This window comes from Phyllosticta citribraziliensis, assembly GCF_038025025.1.
Source record: "Phyllosticta citribraziliensis strain CPC 17464 chromosome Unknown J3D65scaffold_3, whole genome shotgun sequence".
Classification (NCBI taxonomy): Eukaryota; Fungi; Ascomycota; class Dothideomycetes; order Botryosphaeriales; family Phyllostictaceae; genus Phyllosticta; species Phyllosticta citribraziliensis.
The window spans coordinates 867,439-892,435 of record NW_027117340.1 but is presented as its reverse complement, the minus strand read 5'-3'; the positions used below and the strand labels follow the sequence as shown (position 1 = coordinate 892,435).

General features: G+C 47.6%; 7 protein-coding genes across 7 annotated transcripts; 4 read left to right on the top strand and 3 right to left on the bottom strand.

The window, feature by feature from the left end:
* Positions 1-1,064: 1,064 nt before the first annotated feature.
* On the bottom strand, positions 1,065-2,189 carry J3D65DRAFT_600820 (protein HAPB; the record flags this gene model as incomplete). The annotated part of the gene is made up of 1 exon (XM_066797993.1): positions 1,065-2,189. One exon carries the CDS (start codon positions 2,187-2,189, stop codon positions 1,065-1,067), a length of 1,125 nt encoding a protein of 374 aa, XP_066657645.1.
* Positions 2,190-3,335: 1,146 nt separating this feature from the next.
* J3D65DRAFT_616271 (uncharacterized protein) lies at positions 3,336-3,923 on the top strand. The gene has a single exon (XM_066799432.1). The coding sequence runs from the start codon at positions 3,473-3,475 to the stop codon at positions 3,731-3,733; it is 261 nt and encodes an 86-aa protein (XP_066657644.1). The 5' UTR covers positions 3,336-3,472; the 3' UTR covers positions 3,734-3,923.
* A 359-nt stretch (positions 3,924-4,282) lies between these two features.
* Positions 4,283-5,062, top strand: J3D65DRAFT_600819 (mitochondrial 54S ribosomal protein mL54; the record flags this gene model as incomplete). Its single annotated transcript, XM_066797992.1, has 2 exons — positions 4,283-4,751; positions 4,821-5,062. 2 exons carry the CDS (start codon positions 4,283-4,285, stop codon positions 5,060-5,062), a joined length of 711 nt encoding a protein of 236 aa, XP_066657643.1.
* A 57-nt stretch (positions 5,063-5,119) lies between these two features.
* On the bottom strand, positions 5,120-9,095 carry J3D65DRAFT_616264 (uncharacterized protein). The gene is made up of 8 exons (XM_066799431.1): positions 8,561-9,095; positions 8,273-8,502; positions 7,899-8,207; positions 7,143-7,824; positions 6,511-7,091; positions 6,348-6,458; positions 5,733-6,296; positions 5,120-5,675 (listed from the first exon to the last, which is right to left on the bottom strand). Exons 1-8 carry the CDS (start codon positions 8,754-8,756, stop codon positions 5,451-5,453), a joined length of 2,898 nt encoding a protein of 965 aa, XP_066657642.1. The 5' UTR covers positions 8,757-9,095; the 3' UTR covers positions 5,120-5,450.
* Positions 9,096-9,269: 174 nt separating this feature from the next.
* On the bottom strand, positions 9,270-12,579 carry J3D65DRAFT_616262 (uncharacterized protein). The gene is made up of 3 exons (XM_066799430.1): positions 12,243-12,579; positions 10,184-12,177; positions 9,270-10,125 (listed from the first exon to the last, which is right to left on the bottom strand). Exons 1-3 carry the CDS (start codon positions 12,400-12,402, stop codon positions 9,598-9,600), a joined length of 2,682 nt encoding a protein of 893 aa, XP_066657641.1. The 5' UTR covers positions 12,403-12,579; the 3' UTR covers positions 9,270-9,597.
* A 628-nt stretch (positions 12,580-13,207) lies between these two features.
* Positions 13,208-14,450, top strand: J3D65DRAFT_250000 (translocator protein). The gene is made up of 4 exons (XM_066794790.1): positions 13,208-13,630; positions 13,696-13,865; positions 13,924-14,139; positions 14,208-14,450. The coding sequence occupies exons 1-4, from the start codon at positions 13,519-13,521 to the stop codon at positions 14,271-14,273; spliced, it is 564 nt and encodes a 187-aa protein (XP_066657640.1). The 5' UTR covers positions 13,208-13,518; the 3' UTR covers positions 14,274-14,450.
* Positions 14,451-15,012: 562 nt separating this feature from the next.
* On the top strand, positions 15,013-16,853 carry J3D65DRAFT_250002 (uncharacterized protein). Its single transcript, XM_066794791.1, has 4 exons — positions 15,013-16,124; positions 16,187-16,212; positions 16,275-16,363; positions 16,417-16,853. Exons 1-4 carry the CDS (start codon positions 15,429-15,431, stop codon positions 16,782-16,784), a joined length of 1,179 nt encoding a protein of 392 aa, XP_066657639.1. The 5' UTR covers positions 15,013-15,428; the 3' UTR covers positions 16,785-16,853.
* The last annotated feature ends 8,144 nt before the right edge of the window (positions 16,854-24,997 follow it).

The following is a 24,997-nucleotide window of genomic DNA, read 5'->3' as shown; positions in this document are numbered from 1 at the left end:
TCTTGAGAGCATGGCTGGGCAACGTGCTCATTGAGACTGTGCGAGACACGGAGGTTTTGATTCACGTGTAACAAGGTAGGAGCTGTGGTGAGGTCAAGCCCCCATTGGTGGATCCAATTCTCAATTCGAAACATTGCTGCAAGTGAGGTCACCAGCAGACGACTTCACTGAGCACGCAGAGCATCTTACAGGCGGGAGCGGCCGACTGTTTACAAAGTTTCGTTTCAATTTGTGGAATGGGATTTTTGGACAGAGTCAGTGGCGTGTCTGCCTCTGCGCTGGTCTTTTATAGTACAAGGAATATTCCTCTCCTAGAGACCGACTGATACTTGACTGTATACATGTCCAAGCGGACTCTGTCTCTGTAGCAAAGGTACACTGGCCCTCTGGACACCTCACAATGGTGCTCGTGGCATACTCCTTGGGTGAGCTAAGGGAACAAGGAGAAAAGGGGAAACTGTCAACTTTGTTCGTCAACCCGTGAAAACCCGTAACCCGACGCAATGCAGGAGAGATTGTAAAAAGCAGCAGCAACATCGAAATGAGGGGGTATATGGGATGGCGCCGGTGTCTCCAATATCCTCCGGTGACGGAGCTCCCATCTACGATAGTTCTCCTTCCATTGCTCCCCGCCACCAAACCTCAATCGGAAATGGAAATGAGAACCAAGTCGAACTATAACCCGTCGGAGCGAGTGTGAGTGACTGGTTTAGAAGTCATCGTAGAAAATCAAGCGCACGCGCAATAAAGGAAGCAAAGCTGCTGAATGGAAATCCCGGCTCAATCTGGAAACCACTGTCGACACATGGAGTCAAAGTCTCACACCGCTGAGAAAACAAAAACACGCTCGCTTGTCGTGACTCGTGACTGAAACAACCGGGACACAGGAGGGACGCATGTGCAATGCGAGCCGATGGGACTGCGGATAAGCCCTTGGGGACGAAACGCAGCGTCTCGTATCAGGGCCTGGCGGCACACGAGAGGGTGGTATCGTGTATACAAAAGGGGCGCGCCAACTCCGGAGAACCATGCACTGAGATCATCTCAGTGACACGGCTGGCTCCTCAACCTTCGTCGTCGTCCACGTCCTCGTCCACGTCTTCGCTGGCGTCGTCGCTGGTATTGGGGTGTAGGACCGGTCGAGCCTCAGTTTTTACCTTTTTAGTCGAGGGAGTCGACTGAGAGTTAGGACCAGCTTTTCTCTTGGCCGAGCCAGTTTGTCCAGGCTGGAAAGATTTGGCAGGCGTACCGGCATTTTCCTTGTTACCACCACTCTCTGATTCGCCATTGCCTGCCTTGCTATTCTTCTCCATGGCCGCCACTTCGTCGGCAGTCAAGAATCGACCGCCGGGGCCACGAGGACGGCGCATGGCATGGTTGTGGCGCGATTCGTGGAGGTACGGCTTTCGACCTTTAGAAGTGAGGCGCAGAGCTTCTTCCAACTTCTGTCTTGCCATGCGTCGCTTCAGGATGCGGTGGAACTGCTTTGCGTTGACGTACAGAGGCGCCTCGTCTGCACCGGTCGAGACGAGGTCTGGCGACGACTGGTGCTGCTGGACTGGGGGCGCTTGCGGCGTCATTTGCGGCGGCACAGAAGGACGTGCAGCGGCGTGGTTTACGGCTGGTTGGGGGTTCTGGACGGCCGGGCTGCTAAGCTGCTGGCTCATGCGCCGCGACAGCTGCACCTGCGAAGGCATTGGGGGTTGTGCGCTCATGCTGTTCGAGACCTGTGCCGGTGAGCGCGGGCCTCGAGGGTCCGATTTGATTTGAGTGCCAGCCATGCGTGGCGAGCCTCGCGGATCTTGACTGAGCTGGTTTTGCATGCCTCCATCGCCCAGGGGATAATACGTCTGGCCGGCTGCGGCCGCCGTGGCCATGGCTGCTGCCTGCGTCGGCGACATGTACTGCTGGTGCATGCCCGTCACTGGATAGCCTCCCGACGCGTATCCAATCTGCTGCACGCCATGACCAGTCGCATTCGCGGTACCTTGCTGCGAGTATGGGTTTGTCTGCGACGGCAGAATGGGCGAGGTTTGGTTGTGCTGAGGGTGCATTTGCGACTGTTGGTTTGGCGAGGTGATGGCGCCGGGACCGGCGGCTTGCTGCGGGGCAGAGTACGTGTTTTGCAGATGCGATTGACCATGGCTGCCGGCGTGGTGTGCCTGCTGGTACGGCGCGTACTCCATCATCAGGGTAGGTGTTTTGCGGAGCTCGGCGGCTCGACAGGCGTGGTGATGCGCGAAAGTTGAACGAGGTCGACCGCGTCGGACGCGCCACTGGCTGGCGCGGTGGCTGATTGGCGATCGGAAAAAACAGGCACCTGGCAGGTATATGTGCGCGGACGAATTGCGAGGGCCTGGGCGGTTGTCGAGGAATGGGGACGCGAATGGAGGAGCCTGTCGGTGGTCTCGGTGGGCTGGGTCGACAAGGTGCAGGTGGTGGCGAAGACCTGGGTAAAGGGAAGGCCCGTCAGCGCGTAGTCCCGGGGGGCCCAATCAAAGACGAGAAGGGCCGCGTACCTCGCGACAGCAGATGCCGACAATGTTTGACTTGGTAACGGACCGTCGGTGAGGGTCGAGAGCTTGCGTCGATGTCCCTTGTTGGGAGCAGGCTAGTTATCGGGGTTGCGTCGAGGTCGCTGGCTGGAGCGGCCGGGTTGAGTCACGTCACGAGAAGCGATGCGTTGTCAATTGGGCGGCCACGGTCAGGGTGAGGCGGCAGATCCGGGGTGGCAGCCAGCGGCGCCGAGGGGAGAGGAGGGGAGGGGAGGGGAGGGGAGGGGAGGGGACAGAGCAGGGTCAGGCAGAAGTGGCAGAGTCTGCGACGGTCGGGATGGTGGAGCTTGATTGATCAACGGCAGCGGCTGGCTGGCTGGCTGGCTGGCTGGCTGGCTGGTCCAACGGCTGTCGCTGAGGCGGTGCGGTGCGCGGTGCGGTGCAGTGCAGTGCAGTGCACGGATGGGATGTGTATTTGAAGGCGGGGGAGCTGAAGCTGGGTTGTTAGCTGAAGCGAAGGAAGGAATGGCAGAGGGATGACGGTGACCGGACAGGTGGTGGTGGGTGAGGGTGGGCTGTGTGGGCAGTGTGGGCAGCGTGTGCGAGGCTGGATGCTGGCGGGTGCGGCGGCGATTGGAGCGATGTGCTGGCAGTGCATGACATGAGGATTGATGGATGGAGTACATTACTTACATGTCGTTGGCCTGGGCCTGGCTCTGGCTCTGGGGAGATGATTGGGCGACGGACGAGAGTTTTTCGACGTCTGAAGGCGAGGGTGGAGGGATGGATTAAAAGAGGGACGACGGGACCTAACGAGGACGACGACGGTCCGAGTCCGTGCCCGCGAAGCCGGAGACTGCGACCACTGGCTACATGTAGCTGAGGCACATACAACAGCAGCATCATCATCATCTCCATCACCATCATCGCTCGCTCTCTTCTCTGAATTCTCCCCCCACGCCGCCGCCGCCTCGCACATGTTTGCCTTGGTCCGTCCGTCTCCTCCGCTCCATGGCCTGCCAATCACATGGCCGCTCGTGTTGCCCGTCTCAGCCTGCCCTCTCGGTACCGAATCAATCAGCCTGCGCAACCTCGCATGCGTCCCCATTATCGTGGGCTCGAGGCGCTGTTCCTGGCCAGACAATCCGCGCCTCGTGCTACGCCTGCCTCCATGTGCTTTTCCTTGCGTTGCCTTCGGGCTGACGTGTGCTTGCTTGCTTGCTCGCTCGCTCGATTGAAGACGCCAACGTGAAGACTGTTGCACCCGTTCCAAGCGGGGTCGTGTCATTATTGCCTGCTCCCGTCCGGGCGTCTGCCTCAGCCGCAATCCATCACTGACTAAACCACCGGACGGGAACCATGTCCATTTCCAGCTGCAATTCCATCGGCCTCGCCGAGTAGCCCATCTCCATCCCATCTATCCATGACTGCCAGGGCTGTTTACAGTACTGGGTGTGCTGCTGGCGCATGACATAGGTACAATGTCAGCCACATGGACGTTAGGATTGACGGGGTCCAGCCAGGTAGCGTCCCGTCAACCATGGAATGCCATCGCTGCCCGTGCCCTGCGTCTGATGGCTCCGTTATCAGATCTTCCGCCTTCAGGTCCGAGATAAGATTTAGATCACGTGTCCTTTCTTTGTCTGCACGGGCCACCGAAATTCGACTGACCGGGCTTGGGTTGCCAACCGAATGGAACCAACCGCCGGACGATGCCTCAGAATCCACCATCTGCAATCCAATCAACATTGACGGTCGCTCTGTAACAGCTCCAACCAGCTCCCACGATGATCTGCTCCCGCTGCCTCTTCCGGACCGCCAACACGAGTCTGCGCGCCCACCGCCTCTCCGCCGCGCCAACAGCCACGTCCACCGTGTCGACGCGCGCACCAACCTTCAGCACCTCCACACGCTTCCACGACGCCGCCGCGGCGGCAGCAGCTTCCGCACCCAGGCAAGGCGCGCCTGGCTCCGGCCAAAACACTCCCTCCGCAACCTCCACCTCCGCCGCCCAGCCCTTCTCGACGCCGGCCACTCCCTCGCCCCCGGAGAGCGTCAAGCCGCCCAAAAAGTCTCCCGATGTGGTCACGGTGCAGAGCTCGGTGCCGGCTGGCACGGCGCTCAAGGGGCTGAACTTCCTCAAGAGCAAGACCGACCCCGTGGCCATGGAGGACTCGGAGTATCCGCCCTGGCTGTGGCGGATCCTCAAGCCCGAGGGCAAGAAGGACGCCGAGAATCTCGAGTCCGACTTGTACTGTGAGTTGGCCGGCCCATTGACCCAATAGCCAAATCTCCAACACAGCTGACCGAGCCATCTTACAACAGCTAAATCGAAAAAGCAGCGCCGAGCTGCTGCCAAGGCCTTGCGCAAGCAGGCCCTGTTGAACCCGGAATCTTTGGCGCCCAAGGTGCCTCTCTACGAGCAGACCATCGACCTGCCCACTGGAGATGGTTCTGTTCAAGGCAACTTGGAGGCAGAGAAGGCCAGACACGAACTCACAAAAGCGATGCGCCAAAAGAGGAGAGCGGCAATCAAGGAGGCCAACTTCCTCAGGACCATGGGCTAAGCCTCGGGAAGGCATGTGCACGGGAAATATTCTTCAGGAAGATTCACACTTGTAGCGGACTCAATTTGCGACGGCGCGGTTCCCAAATAGGAGGCCTACCAGCCAGCACTGTATGGCCTGGATATGACGGCGTTCTCCAGTGCCTGCTGCCTACCATATTACGCGTCCGGGCGGCTATGCAACGGACAGGAAAAAGCCTCGACTGCCGTGTGTTGCAGGCACCCTCTCGCCGTTTAATGCAGCTAGCTCCACCGAAGATCTTGGTTGTCTTTATAGCCGCATCTATAGTGAATCAAAGCGTTCCAACAAAAACGCATCCCGTCAATCATCTACGACAGGGCGACGTAGAAAGCACGTGCGGCGCCACCCCCGTCTACCAGCCCCCTGTCTATTCGGCCAGTACTGATCTCAGCATGTTGAGAAACGCGGGATGTAGCTTTCTGAGCTCGACCACTTGTGGCTTCGGTGGCTCCCCTGACTTGCTCTTCAGTTGCTCCGCCCGCCGCGCTCGCCGCTTGCGCTCCGCGATGATCGGGTCAGCATCCTCATCCGAGTCTTCATCCGAGTACGTCTCGGAGTCGTCGGCGTCGATGTTGAGGTCCTCAATGTCGTCCTGTACAGTCAAGTCAGCTCGCTGCTGTCAGTCGCGGATGAAAAGGCCAAAACATACCGCATGCAGGCCAAAATCGCTGCTCTTGAAACCCCCAATGCCCATGCCCATCATCACTTCGCCCCCTTCGTCGCCGCCCTGGGCCATCTTCTGTCGCGTCTTGTCCGAGTGCCACTTCTTTCTTGCTGCCTGCCATTTGATCAAAGAGTTGATTTCCTTGATCGCTGCCGTCTTTTCAATCACTCCCGCCTCCAACGCCCCTGCTACCAGCGCGTTCATGTCTAGCTTGCGTCCGCTCGATGGGCCCTTTCGGAGAAACTCCAAAATGCCTTCTATCCACCCCATTAGAGAGTCGAACAGGCCATTGTCGTGAATGTGAACCTCGTGGATGAATTTATACAAGTTGTCCTCGTGGCGTGCGCAAAGGTCGATGAATGCCTGGACTGTCTGGTTAGGATCTGCCGAAATGTCGGCTCGCTGGGCTGCTGAGACGGTCCGGATAATGTCGTCGACAAAAATTGCAAAGTCCGTGATGCTGCTGTACACGTTTGCGGACTTGTAGACGCGCACCAGAGGTTCGTAGAATATAGTGAACAGATCGCGGAACAATTGGAGGGTCGTGGGCTGTTGTCCGGGTCAATACAACTCCAATTCGCGATAAGTTTCCACGCTTACCTCTTCGATGATCTGCAGCATCATCTTCTTGTCCCTTTGGCGCAGGCACAACTTCAAAAGCTGCTTCAGATGGGCGAAGAGCTCTGCCCCTTGACGCATCTCCTTGTCGACCTACGTAGCAAAGTTAGCGCTTTTCGATTTCGATCCAAAGTGCAAAACCCACGTTCTCCACGGCGTTGTTCCACGCTACGAATGCGTTGAACGTCGTGGCAATCTGCTCTTCAGACAGCTCCGCACCAAAGTAATTGCATCGGAATATGACGACGAGAATGTCCACCTGATCGTCCTGCGCCTCCTGGCGAATGATTTCCTTGACGTCCTCATCCGCTTCAGTGTAGGCTTTGATCTTGTCGACAAGCGTTTCGTCCTTGATCTTGGTAGCTGCAAGACTGTCGATGGCCTTTTGCACGTTGCTGATGCCGTCGTTGATGGCCATTCCGAAAATGCGCTGAAGAAGGGACCGGGCGCCAAATGGTTGAGCAAGAAACAGATCCAGCACACCGCTCATGACCGCCGCCGGATTTGCTATGCGGATTACGTTCTTCAAAACTCCGTACGGCACCATCGAATGGATCCTCTTGAGCTGAGCAAACAAGTCTGGGGAATTGTCCTCGGCTAGGAAGAGGTGGTAGATTGTGGCAGCAACCTCGATACGACACCATTCGGCAAACTTTTGGTACTCTGGCTTCAACTCCGAAATCTTGTTCTTAACCCGGATTTCTTGGAAGAGGTGTGACAATCCATCTATGGCCGTGTTAGCATGGTTGGACGACCAATAGATGGGAATCTACGCACTTGCTTCGACTATTTCGCGCCTGAACTTTTCCATGTGCACATCGAGCTCGGCGGCTCTCTGCCTGGCGATTTCGTAGAACTTGCGTTGCTCTTCAACTCGCTTCTCGTCCATGGACTTGCGCCGTTCAATGTCTTCCATCTCCTCTTCGTTCAGAGATACGGGGTCCTTGGTCAGGAATTCCGCCATGGCCTTGGAGTTCGCTATCTGTTCATACTTCAAGAAAGTCCGTAGGAAAGCCCGAAGTGACACGCGTTGCTCCTCGCGATAGAGGACTACCTTTTCTCGAACTCTTGACTCCTCGCCTGAAGCCCGTCTGGACGAGGAGCTCCCGACTGATGCCCTTGACGCGCTACGTCTATGGCCACCGGGTATTGGTAGATAGCTTCTGAAGCCGCCGCCGCCGCCACCACCGCCGCCACCACCAGACTCGGTCCCATTGTCGATTCCATGGCCAAATGCAGATGTATCTTGAGTGGAAACAGAAGAAAGCGATTCATCGTCGTCGGCGTACTCTGCGTTGGGGCTGAAGTATGAATTCTTCTTGTTCCTACGGGGAAGTGGCGGCAATACTTTGCCTGGCAACTCAAGTCTGATCCTTTTGTGCAGATTCGCAAAGTCGGACCACTTCCGGCCAACGTGTATCTCTGGTTCTCCATGCCGTTGCACGCGAAGCAAGTATTCCTGTTGAGGCAAGCAACTTGTTAGCAGCTGGTCAAACAAACCTGCTTGGAAGACAAATGCGAGTGAGGGCTTACCGCGTGAGTGTGGTAGCGCACATGACGCTTGACAGAAGTTGTGCGAACGCCAGCCACATTGACATCCCAACCATTGATCGGATGTCCTTCGGGCTTGTTGACCACCAGTCCGTTCTCATTGGCGCCTCTGTCCACCACCTCCATCTCAGAGAAGCGGATTCTTTCCTCATAACCTGAAGCTGTCGGAATCCCGGAGACCATCATAAGCTCGACCAGCTTTTGGGCTTTCACAGCGAGCTTCTTGCGCTTTGTCTCCTCCAGTCGATCTTCCGAGGATGAAATGTGCTTGTTCGCAAACGACTCTAGAAACTGCGAGCCAAGAGGCCGCGTCAGCGACGTCGCTCTTGAGGCGCAAGGTGTTGAGATTGACGTACGACTTGTAACTTGTCCTGCCAGAATTCCTTTTCTCTCGCCTGGTCGAGAAAGGGAAAATTGCGAACATGGTGAACGAAAATGTAGCGCAGGAGGGGAAGCTCCGAGTCTTCGGGCTTGACTTCGCCGGCATCAGAACGGAACGGGGCGCCGAATCTTTGCAGGGCGGTTGGAGAGGATAGCTCGGAGATTTCGAATTGGGTTTGCTGGGCAATGAGGTCGCGCTTGAGATCTGAGGTCAGGGTTGTTAAAGCGGGCCCAGGAAGGCGGGGGGGCCATGGGAGACGTACAGTGCTCCTGCTTGCCCGTCAAGATGGAGCCTGGCGGCGGGACAGAGATGGCCGAGAACTTGGACGAAGTTATTGATCTTTCGAGCTTGTCGCGTTGCGGGCGGTCAGAGTCCTCGGGCGCATCGTAGAAAGTTTCGTCGGATGTGTCGCGCCGACTGAGGCGATCGTGGGACGAAGAGTTGGCGCTGACGGTCATGGTGGAGGGAGGGATGTCGTTTGCGCAAGAGAGGAAGTGAGGGAGGGGGGCGGGATGGAGAAGAGGGAGACGGATACAGGGCCGCGGCGGGTTTAGGGACGTGAGACAGGCGACGTGTGAGGCGGCCACGGGCAAGAGGCGAAGGGGGAATTGGGCTGCGGGTGGGGATGAGGAGGGCAGCAGGCAACAGAAGACGAGTCGAGGAGCAAGTGGTTGTTTAGGTAGCGGACATGGATGAAGCTCAGCATGACGACGGACCGGGAGCAGCGAAGGATGCGCGCGCGTTTGGAATGACGACGACGACGAACAAGCAGGAGGAAGCGAGCGAGTGAGCGGGCGGGCAGGGCAGGGGGGCAGGGCAGCGGAGCGGGAGGGAGGGGTCACGTCGAGAGGGCGCGGGGAGCACTGCGGGCGGGCGGGCTGTGTCCGTGGCTGGGTACATACAGTACCTTACCGTGCCTACAGCCCACAGCCTACAGCCTGTTACACTCGGCTCTGTAGAAGTCGTGGCACCTGGTCCTATGTGTACTCTTGGGTCCTTGAAGATTGCTCCCGCATACCAAACGTCGCTGGACTGCTTTCTAAAAATCACTTGATCTTGTTCAACTCGCAGTAGCTACATGTACCAAGCCTCAGATGTCTGGGCTCGGACGGGGCAGTGGGCTCCTTGTGGCTCTACCAAGACTATTTCTGATCGGAACAAAGGCCTGGGCTTTCTGGCCGTGCATCATGGTCGTCAAGACATTCGTTCCATTCTTCAATCTGCATCACTGCCACTGCCACTGCCACTGCCACTGCCACCGCCCCTGATTGTCGACATCCATCCATCCAATCCTCCCTCTCAATAGTTCAGCTCGCCCACACTGCCGCCCGCCGCGTCCAAGTCCTCGTAGCTCTTCAGGCTACGCCCCTGGACAGCCTCTCGAGGCCCCACGGCCCCTGCGCCTCCATCGCTGAAGCGTCCTCCGGCCGCAGGGCGACCGCTCGTAGTGCCTCGCGGCGGAGTCAGGCGTCCCGAGTTGCTCCAGCGCATGTTGCGCGCGTCCTTGGGCTGCCGGTCATACGGTCCACCCATTCGGCTGCCGTACCGACTGCTCTGGCCCCGCCGCATCGGGCCCGTCCCGTGCCGTTCATCTTCCCCGCCAAGCCCGAACCCATTCGACACTCCCTGCGCTCCGAAAAACGCTGACAGCGCTGCAGGGTTGGCTGCCATGCCGGGAATCCCAAACGGCATAGTGGCCAGGTTGAATCCTCGCGGCGTCCCCGTGGGCACGTTGTTGTGCAGCGGAAAGTGTCCGTTGCTGTTGGCGTCGCTGCGAGACGGCGCTATGTGCGCTGGGTCCAACACGTAGCGATTGACCATCTCGACCTGCCTCCCGTTAGCTTCTGTCCACCTCGAAATCTCGAGCACGCATCTTGCCACGCACCTCTGACTTGACCTTTTCATAAAACTCTTCATGCCTCTTCTCCACATGCTTCCTCCAGAAGCTGTGTCCCTTGAAGAGTTTCGTACAGTCGGGCACCTTGCATCGAAACTTGGCCTCGTCCTCTTGCTTGACGTGCTTGTTGAGCTCGTCTTCGAGTGCTTCTTCGATCGGCTTGCCTCCAAGCTTTCGGATGTCAATGTTCTCCGGTTCCAGTAGCTGCAGGAGCTTATCCTCGTACGTTTTGACCCAGTTGAAGGCCCTCTGGAGTTGCTGTTGGGCCTTGACGCCAGTCTTGAACATCTTTCTCTCTTGCGTCGGCGACCCCGACACGTCGTCCTCGCCCGCGCCCTCGTGCTTCTTGAGCGGGAAGACTTGTCCGGCTGCGCTGGCTTTGGCCACCATCTTGGCTGCACTCGTCAGGCTTGACCGCGGCCGGCGAAGGTGGCCTCCGGGGCACTTGCGAGTAAGCTCGTGGACAGAGTCGCTTTCGAAGACGCAGAAAAAGCAGAAGCTGTACACTCGGCGGAGATATTCCACGAGCAAGTCCAGTTTCTTCTTCTTCGCCAGGAGCTCCTCGTCATCCGCTTCCTCGTCGTAAGACCCTTCCTCGCCATCGTCCATGTTGACGTCCTCCCCTTCCTCCGGCTCCTCTGATTCTTTCTTGACTTCCTTGGCTACTGCCGAGACCGTTGGCTGCATGGCACCGCTGCCCCGGAGGATTTCTACCCTTTGCTCGATTCTCGCAATGCCATCATGACCTTCACCCAACTCCTCGTCGAGCCTCGAAACCAGGCGGATGGCAAGCTGCAAATCTCGCTCGACTCTCTCGGGGGCTGAAAAAAGATCCCATAGTGCCTTTTTCCGCGGAGCCGCGGGGGGCTCATGGACGCCAACGTGGCAGGTGAAGTCGCCTCGGACTTCATCCTGGATTGTCTTGCCGTTGATTTCAGAGAGTGCTCGCTCGGCTGTACTTGGCACAGGCCGTGCTCCGTCCGAATGCAGTCCATCGCCTTCCTCGCCTTCCTCTTCTTCTCCATCCCGGCCGTCTCCTCGTTCATCTTTGACTGACTGCTCGGTTGCGGGATTCAAAATGACCCACCCGATACGATGGCATTTCTTGATTGGGTTCGGGTCACTGAGACTGAGCCACCTGAATCCGCCCTCTCCCTCTCCCAGGTTTTCTTTGCAAAAAGCTTCCATCTTCGATCTGCTGACTGTCGGGGCAATGGTCTTGATCAGCAACGTGGGCTGCAATGCTGCGTCGTCCCGCAAGTCTCCACCTTTGCAGGGCAGAAGATCGCTGACACCGAGCACCTCGTTGGCGGCCGTCGTTTCTCCTTCCTCTTTCTCCACAACGCCACCGGCACCGTTGCTCTCACTCTTGTAGATACCTTCGAGTGTGAATTCATCGAAAAGTCCAGACTCCAGGTCATGCTCCCAACGACTGAAGAGGCCGTGTCGAAACTCGCTAAGGTGTTGTCGAAAGGCCGCGCGGGCCTCGGGGTCGTAACGTTCCTTGAACCACTCCTCTCCTTTGTGTTGTTGCACAAAGGTGCGCGCCATTTGGACTTGAAGCTTCTCCTTGTACAAGTCGTACGCTGCCTGTATCTTCTCTCTCTCTTGTGCGCGCTCTTCCCTGCCCTCGCGTTCGCCCTTGATGCGGTCCGGTCGACGGCCGCCGTTTGCCTGTCGCTCTTTCTCTTCCTTGACCATTTGATCCATGCGCCACCATTCAGCGAACCAGTTGAAGCCAACCTGATAGTCCAGCGTCAAGGGGTTTGGGAGTGGGTTTGCCATTGGACCAGGTGCCGGCTCTTGACCAGGGACGTATCGGTCGATACCTGCTTGCACAGGCGGCGGAGACCTTCGTCGCGAGTGTTCTTCGCGGCCGCGGTAGTAGTCGTCTCGAGGCGGTCTGTCGGGCTGATATCTGTCGATGACTTTGGGGGAACGAGATCTTTCCCGTCCTGACCGCGGTCGCCGCTCTGAAACACCTGCCAACCCAAGGTTAGATGCCACGCAGCGCAGGGGAAATGAAGGGTCAGGGTTAGCAGCTCACCAGGAGATCTCCTCCGATAAGAATCCGTAGCAGACCTGTCGTCGCGACTGGTTTCGCCCCTGTCAGTGGTGCTGTGCCAAGAGAAAGAACGATAAGCATGCGTGCTTGTCGTTGGACATTCCGGCAAAAGCACATACCCGTATGAATCCATGGTTGACATTGTGTGAAGATTGGAATTGCCGGGTTGGACAAGAGAGGTGGATGGAGTGGAGTGGTGGCCCGGAGGCAACGAGGCAGTGGCTAGTAGTCGTATGGGGGACGGCGGGTGCGACCAGGCAAACGCATTGATGCCGAGATTGCGTTTGAGGGTGTAGACAATTGTCTATTCCGGATGAAGCTGTTTGCGAGCATGACTTCGGGTCAGAGATGCACAATCAGAGAGAGATCGAGGGAGTGGATGGCAAAGAAAGACAAGACGACGGGACGGGGCCAAGTAGTTGGACAAAGTGGAGGTTGCCGCAGGATGGCGGAAACACAGGGCGGAAAGCGCAAGGGGATAGAGATGGAGTAAGGTAAAGGAGTCGTAGGGACGAGATGGAGAGGGGACGCGGCGAGGCGCGGACGAGGATGGGGGCAGGAGGAGGAGGAGGAGGAGGAGGAGGTAGAGAGGTTGGTTTCTAGGCAAAGGAGACAAACAATGAGGAGCAGAGTGCTGCCGCAAGCAATGGAGAAAAACGAAGGAGCGGGCACTCACAAAGAGCTGCGAGTGTGCAGGCGGTGGAAGAGAGAGAAGAGGAGGAGGAGGAGGAGGAGTGGGTGGGTGGATGGATGGGTGGATGGATGGTGTGGAGAAGACGCCGTACGAGACGTGGGTGCGGTGCGGCGTGTTGATGCCGGGGCGGGTGGCCGAGGAGGACGGGGCCGACTGGAGCTACTGCCTGCCTGCCTGTAAGGTAAGGTAGCTTGGGCTGGTTGGTCCGTGGTCCGTTCCTTCCACCTGGACGGGGACCTGCCGTGACCTGCCCCGAAGGACTCTCACCTTCCGTTAGTCAGCAACAACCACCACCCGACACCACCTCCACCAACTTCGATCTTCAACCCGTCAGGAATAATCAGGCCCTTTCCAGTCGCCAGAACCATGTGTGAACGAGACTCGACCCGATGCACCTCACGCTTTCTTGGCGCTCCGGCCCGATCAACCCACATCGTGAGATCATGACCACTGCTCCCTGGCGCAGCTCTTGCCGATCAACCGCGACGCCCCGGCCCGCTCGACATCTACATTACATCTACATCATCACTCCAACTCCCCTTTCCTCCTCATCAACTCGCCGCCATGACGACCTACATCCCACAGCTCACTCTCCCTGCTGCCGTCTTCGACAGGCCCGCCGTCGCCGTCCTGCTGCCCGTCACGGCCGGCATGGCCGTCGGCTTCATGACACGTCGTGCGTCGTCCTGCTGCCCTGACCAGCCCCCCGGCACCCGCTGACCATGCCTTTACTTGCGACAGCCCAGACAGACAGCAAGTACAGAGCTCTCAAGCAGCCGCGTGGTAGCCCCCCCGCCTGGGTTTTCGGTCCTGTGTGGACTCTGCTGTACGCCGCCATGGGCTACGCCTCCTACCGTGCATGGTCCGCGGGGAGCAGCTCGTTCGACCCGCACAAACTATCGCTGGCAAAGGTGCGAAGAGTAGCAGTTTTTTCCGTCGCTGTCTTGTCGGTGCTAATCAGTTCGATAGCAAGGAGCAACCCTTTACACAGTTCAGCTCGGTCTCAACCTTGTCTGGACGCCTCTCTTCTTCGGACTTGGACGTCCTCTGGCCGCTACCTTCGACATTATTGCCCTGACAGGCGTTGTTGGTTATCTTGCCAAGACGTGGGCTGAGGTCGATGAGACCGCTGCCTGGTTGATGGCTCCCTACCTTGGCTGGCTTAGCTTTGCTACATATTTGACCGTGAGACCCCGTCGAGCCCTGGACTGGCCAACAGCAATGTTTGAATCTAACCGCGCTTCGACACGCAGGTCGCCTCTGGCTACCTCAACAACTGGGATCTCAGGAACATTGGAAAGTCTCCTAAGTCGGAGTAACGCTAACCCGTGTCTTTGCCGCTCTCCCCACTCCGCGCTTGGCGCGAACGTCGTTCCGGATGCGAAGACCTCCACATGCCTGGATAGGAATCATGTGCGACGTTCAAGCCACTTGCAGGTTGTTTTGCGCAGGATCTTTGACATTGAACTGCCATTTCTCGTTGCCCAAACTTTTTCTGAGCATGAAGAATTTCCATCCAAGTTTTCGCAAAAGCCCGAGTGCTCTTCATCACTGTTCCGACCTTGGTGATAATGTAAATTCAAGATCCCTTTGTCAATCTCACGTGTTTGCTCAGGTCAGTTCCTTGCGAGCGAGGGAGGGCTTTGTGACAGTCTTTAGTCCTCGGCCACTTGATGAGGAGGCGCCCACACTTGCGTTTCACATGTATAGCACCTCGCGATATCGTCGCCAAGGATCATCGTGGACTAGATCCGTCAACGGCGAACCGTTTGGTCAACGTCGAATTCTCTGGGTTACAAAGACACGCACGACGTAAGTTGTCAACGCGCCGTAGCTGACTGATGGTTGGACATGCTATGGCGGAGCATTATCTTATCCATATAGTCCGGTCCGGATTCCAATGGGAGCATTGGCGAGGTTTCCGATGAGGGAGGGGTACGCTTGGCTCTTACCCAACTGCTGAACGATGTACCCTGCCGGATCCATGAGCTCTGCTGTCATGCCGTGGTGGTGTTGCTGGTTTCGCGCCTCAAGCCGCGGGATCAGGAGCTACCAAGGTCCCGTGTCATTTGCCCGTTTCTTCCAACCCGTCATCGAAACACTCTTGGCCTTACCACTCTGTCGTATTGGCAAATGGCAATTGGGTCTGCGATGTTGGTTTCCAAGTGGTCCCAAGCGTATCCCAAGTTTTGTCAAAGCTTGTTGGCACCTCCGCCCTACGTCATTCAGTTCACGTCAACCGTTTCATTCATACCGCTTTCCGTTTCGAGCCTTCGTACAGACATGCGCAGAATCCATGATCCTCAGCATTCGTGCAGACAGAGGCTTGATTCACGTCCCGCTTTCCTGATTGGGATCCTAGGGGCATCTGGGGTCTTCAAATATCTACTCGTATCTGCCATCTGTAAGGAGGACGGTGGGCTTCTTCTTTGCATCCACCTCTTTTTCGACCTATCGTTCAAACCTCTTACACCATGCCGAGTTCCAAGAAGATGGCCGTGCTCCTCAATTTGCTCTCCTTCTACGTCCTGGGTCAGGCTGCGAAAGGCCATGGCGACCAGTATCAAGAGATTATACCGGGCACTGTTGAAGCAGACAACTCCAGCATGTGCGGCTCCCCGTCATCACTTAACTTGACTCCGGACTACGACCCGAAGATTTGGGCATATCCCCCGCGATGCGAGCATGGCGACGGTGGAAATGCTTGTCTCTACACTAGCAATTCATTCGCTGGAGGTCGGGGCATCTCGATGATCATGCCGCCGGAAATCGCTGGCAATGTTTCGAAGTTGCCCGCGTTCACGGAAGAAGGCTTGTTGGATGCCGCGAATCGTGAGGGCGACCTTCCGTATGATTCCAAAATCATTCCAGGACGAGGTATGGGCGCTGTAGCGAATAGAGCGATCAAGAAGGGCGAGCGAGTCACCCTCTTCAATCCTCTGGTCATGATCCACGTTGGCAGTCGAGGCGCTGCACCCGCGGACAAAATGCGATCTATGCAGCATCAAGCTATCCGCCAGCTCGGTTCGGAACAACAAGGCTTGTTCTTACGACAGCATGGTGAATTTGGCGGTGACGAGGTTGAGGATATCATCAACACAAACTCATTCGCCATGGGAGGTGTTGCAGGGGAAGACAACACGTTCGTTGCCATCTTTCCAGAGGTTTCCGTAAGTCTTCAGCACTGCATAACCACGGAGTCCCTGCCCGGAGCTGACCTACTCTCCTACAGCGTTTCAATCATGACTGTCGACCCAAGTAAGTCTTGCGTACCCTTTTCGCCGCCTGCAGAAGTACAAAGACTAACCTGGACGACCCAGTCTTGAATATACTTTCGACCCGTCCAGCCTGACGCAAGCCACTTACGCTGCGCGAACGATTGCACCCGGCACAGAGTTGACTGTCTCCTGTAAGAAAATCTTTAGCCGCGAAAAGTCTCGTGCTCGTACTCATCTGTTCCAGACATCAACCTCATCTCGCCGCGGTCGGAAAGGCTGTACGTCCTACAGGGAGGCTGGGGCTTCAAATGCAATTGTCCCCACTGCTCTCGGAGCTTGGAGGAGTTGGACATTTCGGACAACTATATCCAAAAGTTTCGCTCGATTTGGCCAAATTGTGGCGAGATTTGGAGCTCGGAGTCGAGCTGCCCGCTCGACGACGCAATGGAGCTGACCTGGTTGGCGAAGCAGGAACGCCTCGATGGTCAGTGGATAGCGATGTGTTACTTCCAAGCAGCGAAGGCGTTCAAGCGCGCTGGCCTTGATTCGATGGCTTCAAAGTACCATCAGTTGGCGTACGACAACACTCGGATTCTTACGTTCGAGTTATAATTTCTTCTCTATATAGTTTACACGAACACCTTTTACTTGCTTGTTTTAAGCTATATACGTGAAGTCTACCATAGTTAATTAAGAAATTATATATATCTTAGTAAGAGAAAGTATATCTATAGAGCTTTAATAAGTAAGTTACTAAGTACTAGGCTAATTATAATAATACCTAAAATAACTAGTATAAGACTTAGTACTATAGAGGGTTAAATTAAGGGGTAATAATATAGTTACTATAGTAGATAATAGGTAAAATTATTATATATATACTACTATACTATTCTAGTTATATTTTATAGTATTTAGTATTTAATATATATATATATATATATATATATATTAGCCTTATTTAGTTAGCCTAGGAGTATTATATACTATATAGTATATATAGTTTATATTTTATAGTATTTAGCACTTAGTATTTACTACTTATATATATACTAGCTATTTATAGCTAGCCTAGGAGTAGATAGTTATTCTATATAGGCTATATAATAACTACTCTTACTCCTTACCTATTAATTATTAGTAGTCTATATTAATTTACTCTACTAGTATAGGTAGGACTAGCTACTTACTAATATACTTACTTAGCCGGCTAAAATACTAGTACTAGAAGAGGTATAAGAGATAGTAGCTAGTAGTAAATAAGTAGGCTCTATAGAATAGGACTAAAATAACTACTAAACTAACTAAAATAAGCTACTATCTAGCTATTATCTTATTATTTAAGTAGTATAAGACTATTATAAGCTAATAGATTACCTAATTAGTAGGCTAGTTCTAAGTAACTATTTACCTAGTACTAGAGTATATAAGTATAGGAGATAAAGCTAAGTAAGAAGGGTATATAAATAAGATAGAAGTTAAATTAATAGTAAGTCTACTTAGGAGTATTAATTATAAGAAAATAAAGATAGCTATCTATAGTATTTATATAATAAGATTCTTTTATATTCTATTATCTAACTTACCTTAGAAATTATAATAGAAGGAAGATAGGTACTAGAAGAGAATAAGACCTTATTTTAATCCTATATTATATAGTAGATTACTAGCTTAATAGTAGTAATATATTTCTTAAAACTAACTACTTAATTAAATCCCTACTATAGGTATAGAAGGTTCTATTCTTATTTCTATTATTATATTAGTATTATATATATAAGTACTAGGGTTAAGTTATCTAAGTAGCTAAGGCTCTTAGGGAATTAGATAATTTTAGTATATATAGCTTATAATTATAGCTAGTAGTTATAATATAGGTATACCTAATATTTAATACTAATTAGTATTTAATATAATTATAGATTTTTAGCTAACCTATAATATTACCCCCCTCTAAGTTTAGCCTAAGATATACCTATAGGTATAAATAGTCTTATTATCTAGATATTATATCTTAGTACCTTAGTAGATATAAATTAGGCTTAAGTATTTAACTCTATATAGGGAGTTAGTTATCTTAAAGCTTCTATATACCTAGAATACTATCACGACTTGCAGATTTCTTATTATATAGGTAAGGGCTAAAGGCAAACTACTAGAGAATACATATATATCTTAATTAAATCTAATAAGTTAAAAGAATAAAATATAAAAGATACTTACTACCTATATATTTCCTAGTCCTTCCTTTATACTATTCTACCTCTTATCCTTTATATAAGGGTCCTTAGTCATTATTAGGTAAGTTATAAAGGTAAGGTATTAATAGGCTATTATATGGTATCTTCCTAAGGCTATAGTAGCTAGTACCAGGCTATAGTAGCTAGTACTAGCCTATAGGTTTCAGCCTAAGCTATGGCAGGCTACTACCTAAGGTAAGGCTTATACTTCCTATAACTATATAATACTAGGTTTATCCATGCTGGCCCTAGTACTTATATAGGTATATATATGCCTATTATAATATGCCCCCCCTAAAGAGAAGCTAAAATTATAGGAATTAGTAGCTATAGGCACTTATATAGGTATAGACTCATAATATATAACAGTAGTAATTTAGTAATTTAAGCATTCTATATAGTTATAAAGTATAATTATTAGTCTAGGTCTACTACTATACCATCTCTTTCTATTACTATCTCTTTTACTATATAACCTATAGAAGGTTACTATCTTACTTAGCTATATCTAAAGCTCCCTATTAAAGTATATTATTATCCCAGTCTAATTTAGCCATGATCTAGTAAACTAACTATTATATATAAAGGTTCTAATAATTTAAATAATTTATACCCTACTAATAGTAAAGCAGATATTCCTAGCTACTATATACTTAATATATCTACTACTTATTATAGTCTAGTCTATCAGGACTTATTACTATTATATAAGAGTTACAGTACTAAGTTATTATTATATAGTATTATTCATAATCTATTATAGTTACTACTTACTTAGAGAGCTATTTTAGCTAGTAGTATCTATAAGGGCTATTATATAGAGTCCTAAGGTAAGTAAACTTTAATTCTATCTCTTTAGACTGTTACTAATTATTATCTAGGCTATTAAGTAGTATTATATATCTAGGTTTTACTACTTTATTATCCTATCTTGCCAACTAATATAATTATAGAGGAGGATACTTGCGTAAATACTTAGTTAGGCCAGGCTTTACTTATTTAGCTAGGAGGCTTATTACTTTACCTATAGTATACTATAGTATCAGGTTCTACTTAATTAGTATTATTAGTTATCGCGCGAGGTTCATTATCTATAGCTATATAGCCTGCTACTAACCAGCCTATTATACCGCATCACTACTAGTTTACTATTACATAGCCTACTTTAGAGGAAGAAGGTAAAGAGCCTACTTATATATACTATTATTATAATCCTATAGCTTATTAGGTTCTAGTAGCTAAGTACTTACTACCTGCTGCTTTATATAATAGTAGTAATAGTGAGATTTATATTATAGCATTACTAGTTAGCTCTAATAAGGTACCTATTAAGTAGGACTTTAAGTTAATACTTTATATTCCTTATAAGAATATAGAGAGTGTTATATAAGTAAGTTTATCTTACTAATATAAGGGATTCTTATCTAACTAACTATATAGGTACGCCTTAGTAGTTCTAAAGTATAAGAGTGTGCTAAATGTATCTTGGCCTTAGGTAATAGTATACCTTACTTATATATTATAGTTTCTACTTAGTAATTTAACTACTTATTAGTTAAAACCTAAGCTAGCTTGTATAATACTTTTCTTATCTAGTATACTAGAATTAATAACCCTGTTAGCTGTACTAAGTGTTATAATAATACTAATACTTATATGTTTATTAGTTATTACTACCTGCCTGGTTTCTTATAGGGCTGCTATACTAACTGCCTTTAGGGTATAGGTAACCTTAATTATACTATAAGTAACTTAAAGGGTACTAAGCCGCCTGCTTATTATAAGAGGTATAAAGATGAGATTTATATAGAGGAGTTTTAAAGCTTATACTACTAGGCTAGGTTAGAGGATTAAACTAATTAGGCTTTAGCTAAGTAGGATATCCTACCTAATAAGCTAGAGGATTTAGAGGAGATAGTCTTATATAATAATTATTATAATAAGAAGAAGGGAAAAGGAAAGAAGTAAAGAGTAAAAATTAAAGAAGAGGATAGTAGGGAATAAGTAGTAAAAAAGAGAGACTAGAGAGTAGAAGTTAAGATTAATAGTATTTATATAAGGGTAGATAGTAAACTAATTAGTCTACTTTCTATATCTTTATAATATTTACTATAGGCCTAAGTGACTTATTTTATTATTACTTTCTATTTTAATCTATAGTTCTTCTTAGAGGAAGGTAGCCTTCTATTTTTCTAGATTTTTTAGTAGTCCTGCTATAATAGGGTATAATAAGTAGAATTCTTTAATTTTCTATAGTGTGCTACTAAAAGAACTTATATTATACTACTAGTTATCTTAGTTATATCTAGTCTATTTAACTTAGTATTAAAGCTTCCTATATAAGACTTAACTAGCTTAAATATAGTCTACTTCCTACTTAGGCTTATCTTAAATAATCTTAGGTTTAGGTTTAGTATATTCCTAACTAGGAAGCTATTTATCACGACTTGTAGATTTCTTATTATATAGGTAAGGGCTAAAGGTAAACTACTAGAGAATATATATATATCTTAATTAAATCTAATAAGTTAAAAGAACGAAATATAAAAGATACTTACTACCTATATATTTCCTAGTCCTTCCTTTATACTATTCTACCTCTTGTCCTTTATATAAGGGTCCTTAGTTATTATTAGGTGAGTTATAAAGGTAAGGTATTAATAGGCTGTTATATAGTATCTTCCTAAGGCTATAGTGGCTAGTGCCAGGCTGTAGTAGCTGGTACTAGCCTGTAGGTTTTAGCCTAAGCTATAGTGGGCTGCTACCTAAGGTAAGGCTCGTGCTTCCTATAACTATATAATGCTAGGTTTATCTATACTAGCCCTAGTACTTATATAGGTATATATACGCCTATTATAATATGCCCCCCCTAAAGAGAAGCTAAAATTATAGGAATTAGCAGCTATAGGCGCTTATATAGGCGTAGACTTATAATATATAATGGCGGTGATTTAGTAATTTAAGCGTTCTATATATATAGTATAATTATTAGTCTAGGTCTACTACTATACTATCTCTTTCTATTACTATCTCTTTTACTGCACGACCTATAGAAGGTCGCTATCTTACTTAGCTATATCTAAAGCTCCCTATTAAAGTATATTATTATCCTGGTCTAATTTAGCTATAATCTAGTAAACTAACTATTACGCGTAAAGGTTCTAATAATTTAAATAATTTGTACCCTACTAATAGTAAAGTAGACATTCCTAGCTGCTATATACTTAATGTGTCTACTGCTTATTATAGTCTGGTCTATTAGGACTTATTACTATTATATAAGAGTTATAGTATTAAGTTATTATTATATGGCATTATTTGCAATCTATTATAGTTACTACTTACTTAGAGAGCTGTTTTAGCTAGTAGTATCTATAAGGACTATTATATAGAGTCCTAAAGTAAGTAAACTTTAATTCTATCTCTAACTATTACTAATTATTATCTAGGCTGTTAAGTAGTATTATATATCTAGGTTTTACTACTTTGTCGTCCCATCTTACTAACCGATATAATTATAGAGGAGGATACTTATATAAAGACTTAGTTAGGCTAGGCTTTACTTATTTAGCTAGGAATAGCTATAGGCTTATTACTTTACCTATAGCGTACTATAGTATTAGGTTCTACTTAATTAGTATTATTAGTTATCGCGTAAGGTTCGTCATCTATAGCTATATAGCCTGCTACTAACCAGCCTATTATACTATATCGCTGCCGGTTCGCTGTCGCGCAGCCTGTTTTAGAGGAAGAAGGTAAAGAGCCTACTTATATATACTATTATTATAATCCTACAGCTTATTAGGTTCTAGCAGCTAAGTACTTACTGCCTGCTGCTTTATATAATAGCAGTAATAGTAAGATTCGCGTTGCGGCGTTACTAGTTAGCTCTAATAAGGTACCTATTAAGTAGGACTTTAAGTTAACGCTTTATATCCCTTATAAGAATATAGAGAGTGTCGCGCGAGTAAGTTTATCTTACTAATATAAGGGATTCTTATCTAACTAACTATATAGGCGTGCCTTAGTAGTTCTAAAGTATAAGAGCGTACTAAGTATATCTTGGCCTTAGGTAATAGCATACCTTACTTATATATTATAGTTTCTACTTAGTAATTTAACTACTTATTAGTTAAAACTTAAGCTAGCTTACGCGATGCTTTTCTTATCTAGTATACTAGAATTAATAACCCTATTAGCTATACTAAGTATTATAATAATACTAACACTCGCGCGTTTATTAGTTATTACTACCTGCCTGGTTTCTTATAGGGCTGCTATACTAACTACCTTTAAGGTATAGGTAACCTTAACTACACTATAAGTGACTTAAAGGGTACTAAGCCGCCTGCTTATTATAAGAGGCATAAAGATAAAATTTATATAGAGGAGTTCTAGAACTTATACTACTAAGCTAGGTTAGAGGATTAAACTAATTAGGCTTTAGCTAAGTAGGATATCCTACCTAATAAGCTAGAGGATCTAGAGGAGATAGTCTTATATAATAACTATTATAATAAGAAGAAGGGAAAAGGAAAGAAGTAAAGGGTAGAAATTAAAGAAGAGGATAGTAGGAAATAAGTAGTAAAAAGGAGAGACTAGAGAGTAGAAGTTAAGATTAATAGTATTTATATAAGGGTAGATAGTAAACTAATTAGTCTACTTTCTATATCTTTATAATATTTACTATAGGCCTAAGTAACTTATTTTATTATTACTTTCTATTTTAATCTATAGTTCTTCTTAGAGGAAGGCAGCCTTCTATTTTTCTAGATTTTTTAGTAGTCCTACTATAACAGGGTATAATAAGTAGAATTCTTTAATTTTCTACGGCGCGCTACTAAAAGAACTTATATTATACTACTAGTCATCTTAGTTATATCTAGTCTATTTAACTTAGTATTAAAGCTTCCTATATAAGACTTAACTAGCTTAAATATAGTCTACTTCCCACTTAGGCTTATCTTAAATAATCTTAGGTTTAGGTTTAGTATATTCCTAACTAGGAAGCTGTTCCATTTCAGCCTTATATAGCCTATTAGTATAGAAAAGGTTAACTATCTTTATATATAAGAGAAGATTAAGGATATAGGAGGATCCTTCTATTCCTATAATCTTAAAAGGTCTAGTATTAGGAAAGTCTAATTTAAGGTTTAGCTAATTAGTAGACCATCCTATTTTCTTAATATAGATATAATCTCTAACTATAAAGTCTAGCGCGCGATGGTATTTATTAGCTTATTAGTATATATGCTCTTAGGATTTAAGAATAAGATTCTTTATAAATTTAAAAGCTTCTTATCTTCTCTTTTATAGTATTTATACTACTATACGAGCTATCTTCTCTAGTTACTAGGGGGTCTTAGTTCTTTATTACTAGTTATAGTACATTTAAGGGGAATATCCTAACTTAATCTTAAAAGGTAAAAGTCTAGTAGCTTTATAGGGAAGTATTACTTGTATAAGGTCTATTAATAGTAGAAGATTAGACTAATCATTTTAAAAGTAATTAATAAAAGGTCTTAATCTTTATATAAGATGCTGATTAATAATCTCTATAATACTATTAGTTTAAGAGTAGTAGGATAAGTTAAAATGCTACTCTATACTAGTTAGCTTATATAGTTTATTTATAAACGCTGAGATAAACTAAGGGCCTTAGTTAGATAGGATAGACTTAGGGTTTCTATAAATATAGTAGATATATTTATAAAAGAGCCTAGAGACTCCTTTAGTATTAATCTTTTTTATATAAGGTAAACTAAAGGTTCTTTAACTTAACTAGTCTATAATAACTAGGATTATATTATAGCCCTTTTAGTCTTTAGGTATCTCTTTAAAATCTATAGCTAAGTATTACTAGGGTCAAGTAGGAATCTCTAGGGGTTATAGAAGGCCTAGGTCTTTATTATAAAACTCTTTTATTTAGTAGTAAATATAGCATCCTTACCTATAAATATTAATCGTGTAATTTATAGCTAGCTAGTAGTAATATTACTTAAGGAGTTTTTATATCTTTATAATACTAAGATAGGTAGTTATATAGGTAGTATATAAAGTATTAAGTATTCTCGTACGGAGGTTATTGCAATCTAGTATAAAGAGGGTACTATATTATAGTAAAAGACCATCTTTTAGTTCCTAACTATTTCTTTATTTAAGGTCTTTTAAGAGGGCTTTCTATCTCTAGAGTTCTAATTTAGAATCTTCCTAGTTTATATAGAGGAGTTTATCTAAAAATAATACTAAAGGAGGAAGTTCTTATTCTAAAATAGAAAGAGGAATAATAGTCTCTAGTAAGATAAGGTACATCTCTTATATAGCCCTTACTTTTTCTTTTTAAGTCTTTAGGTCTTCTTATTTTTAAGTAAGGTAATTAGTAATAATATTTTCCTTTCCTAGTTAATAGGAGAATTATATATAGAATTCTATAAAAAACTTAGACTATCTAGCTTGTTATTAATTAAGTTATTATTTAGTAGAGTAGTACTCTAATACCTAATAGTCTATAATTATGAGAAAAGGTTTTTTAAGGCTAATAAGTATTAGTCTCTATTCTTCTAGTCTATTCTTAATAGCTAGCAG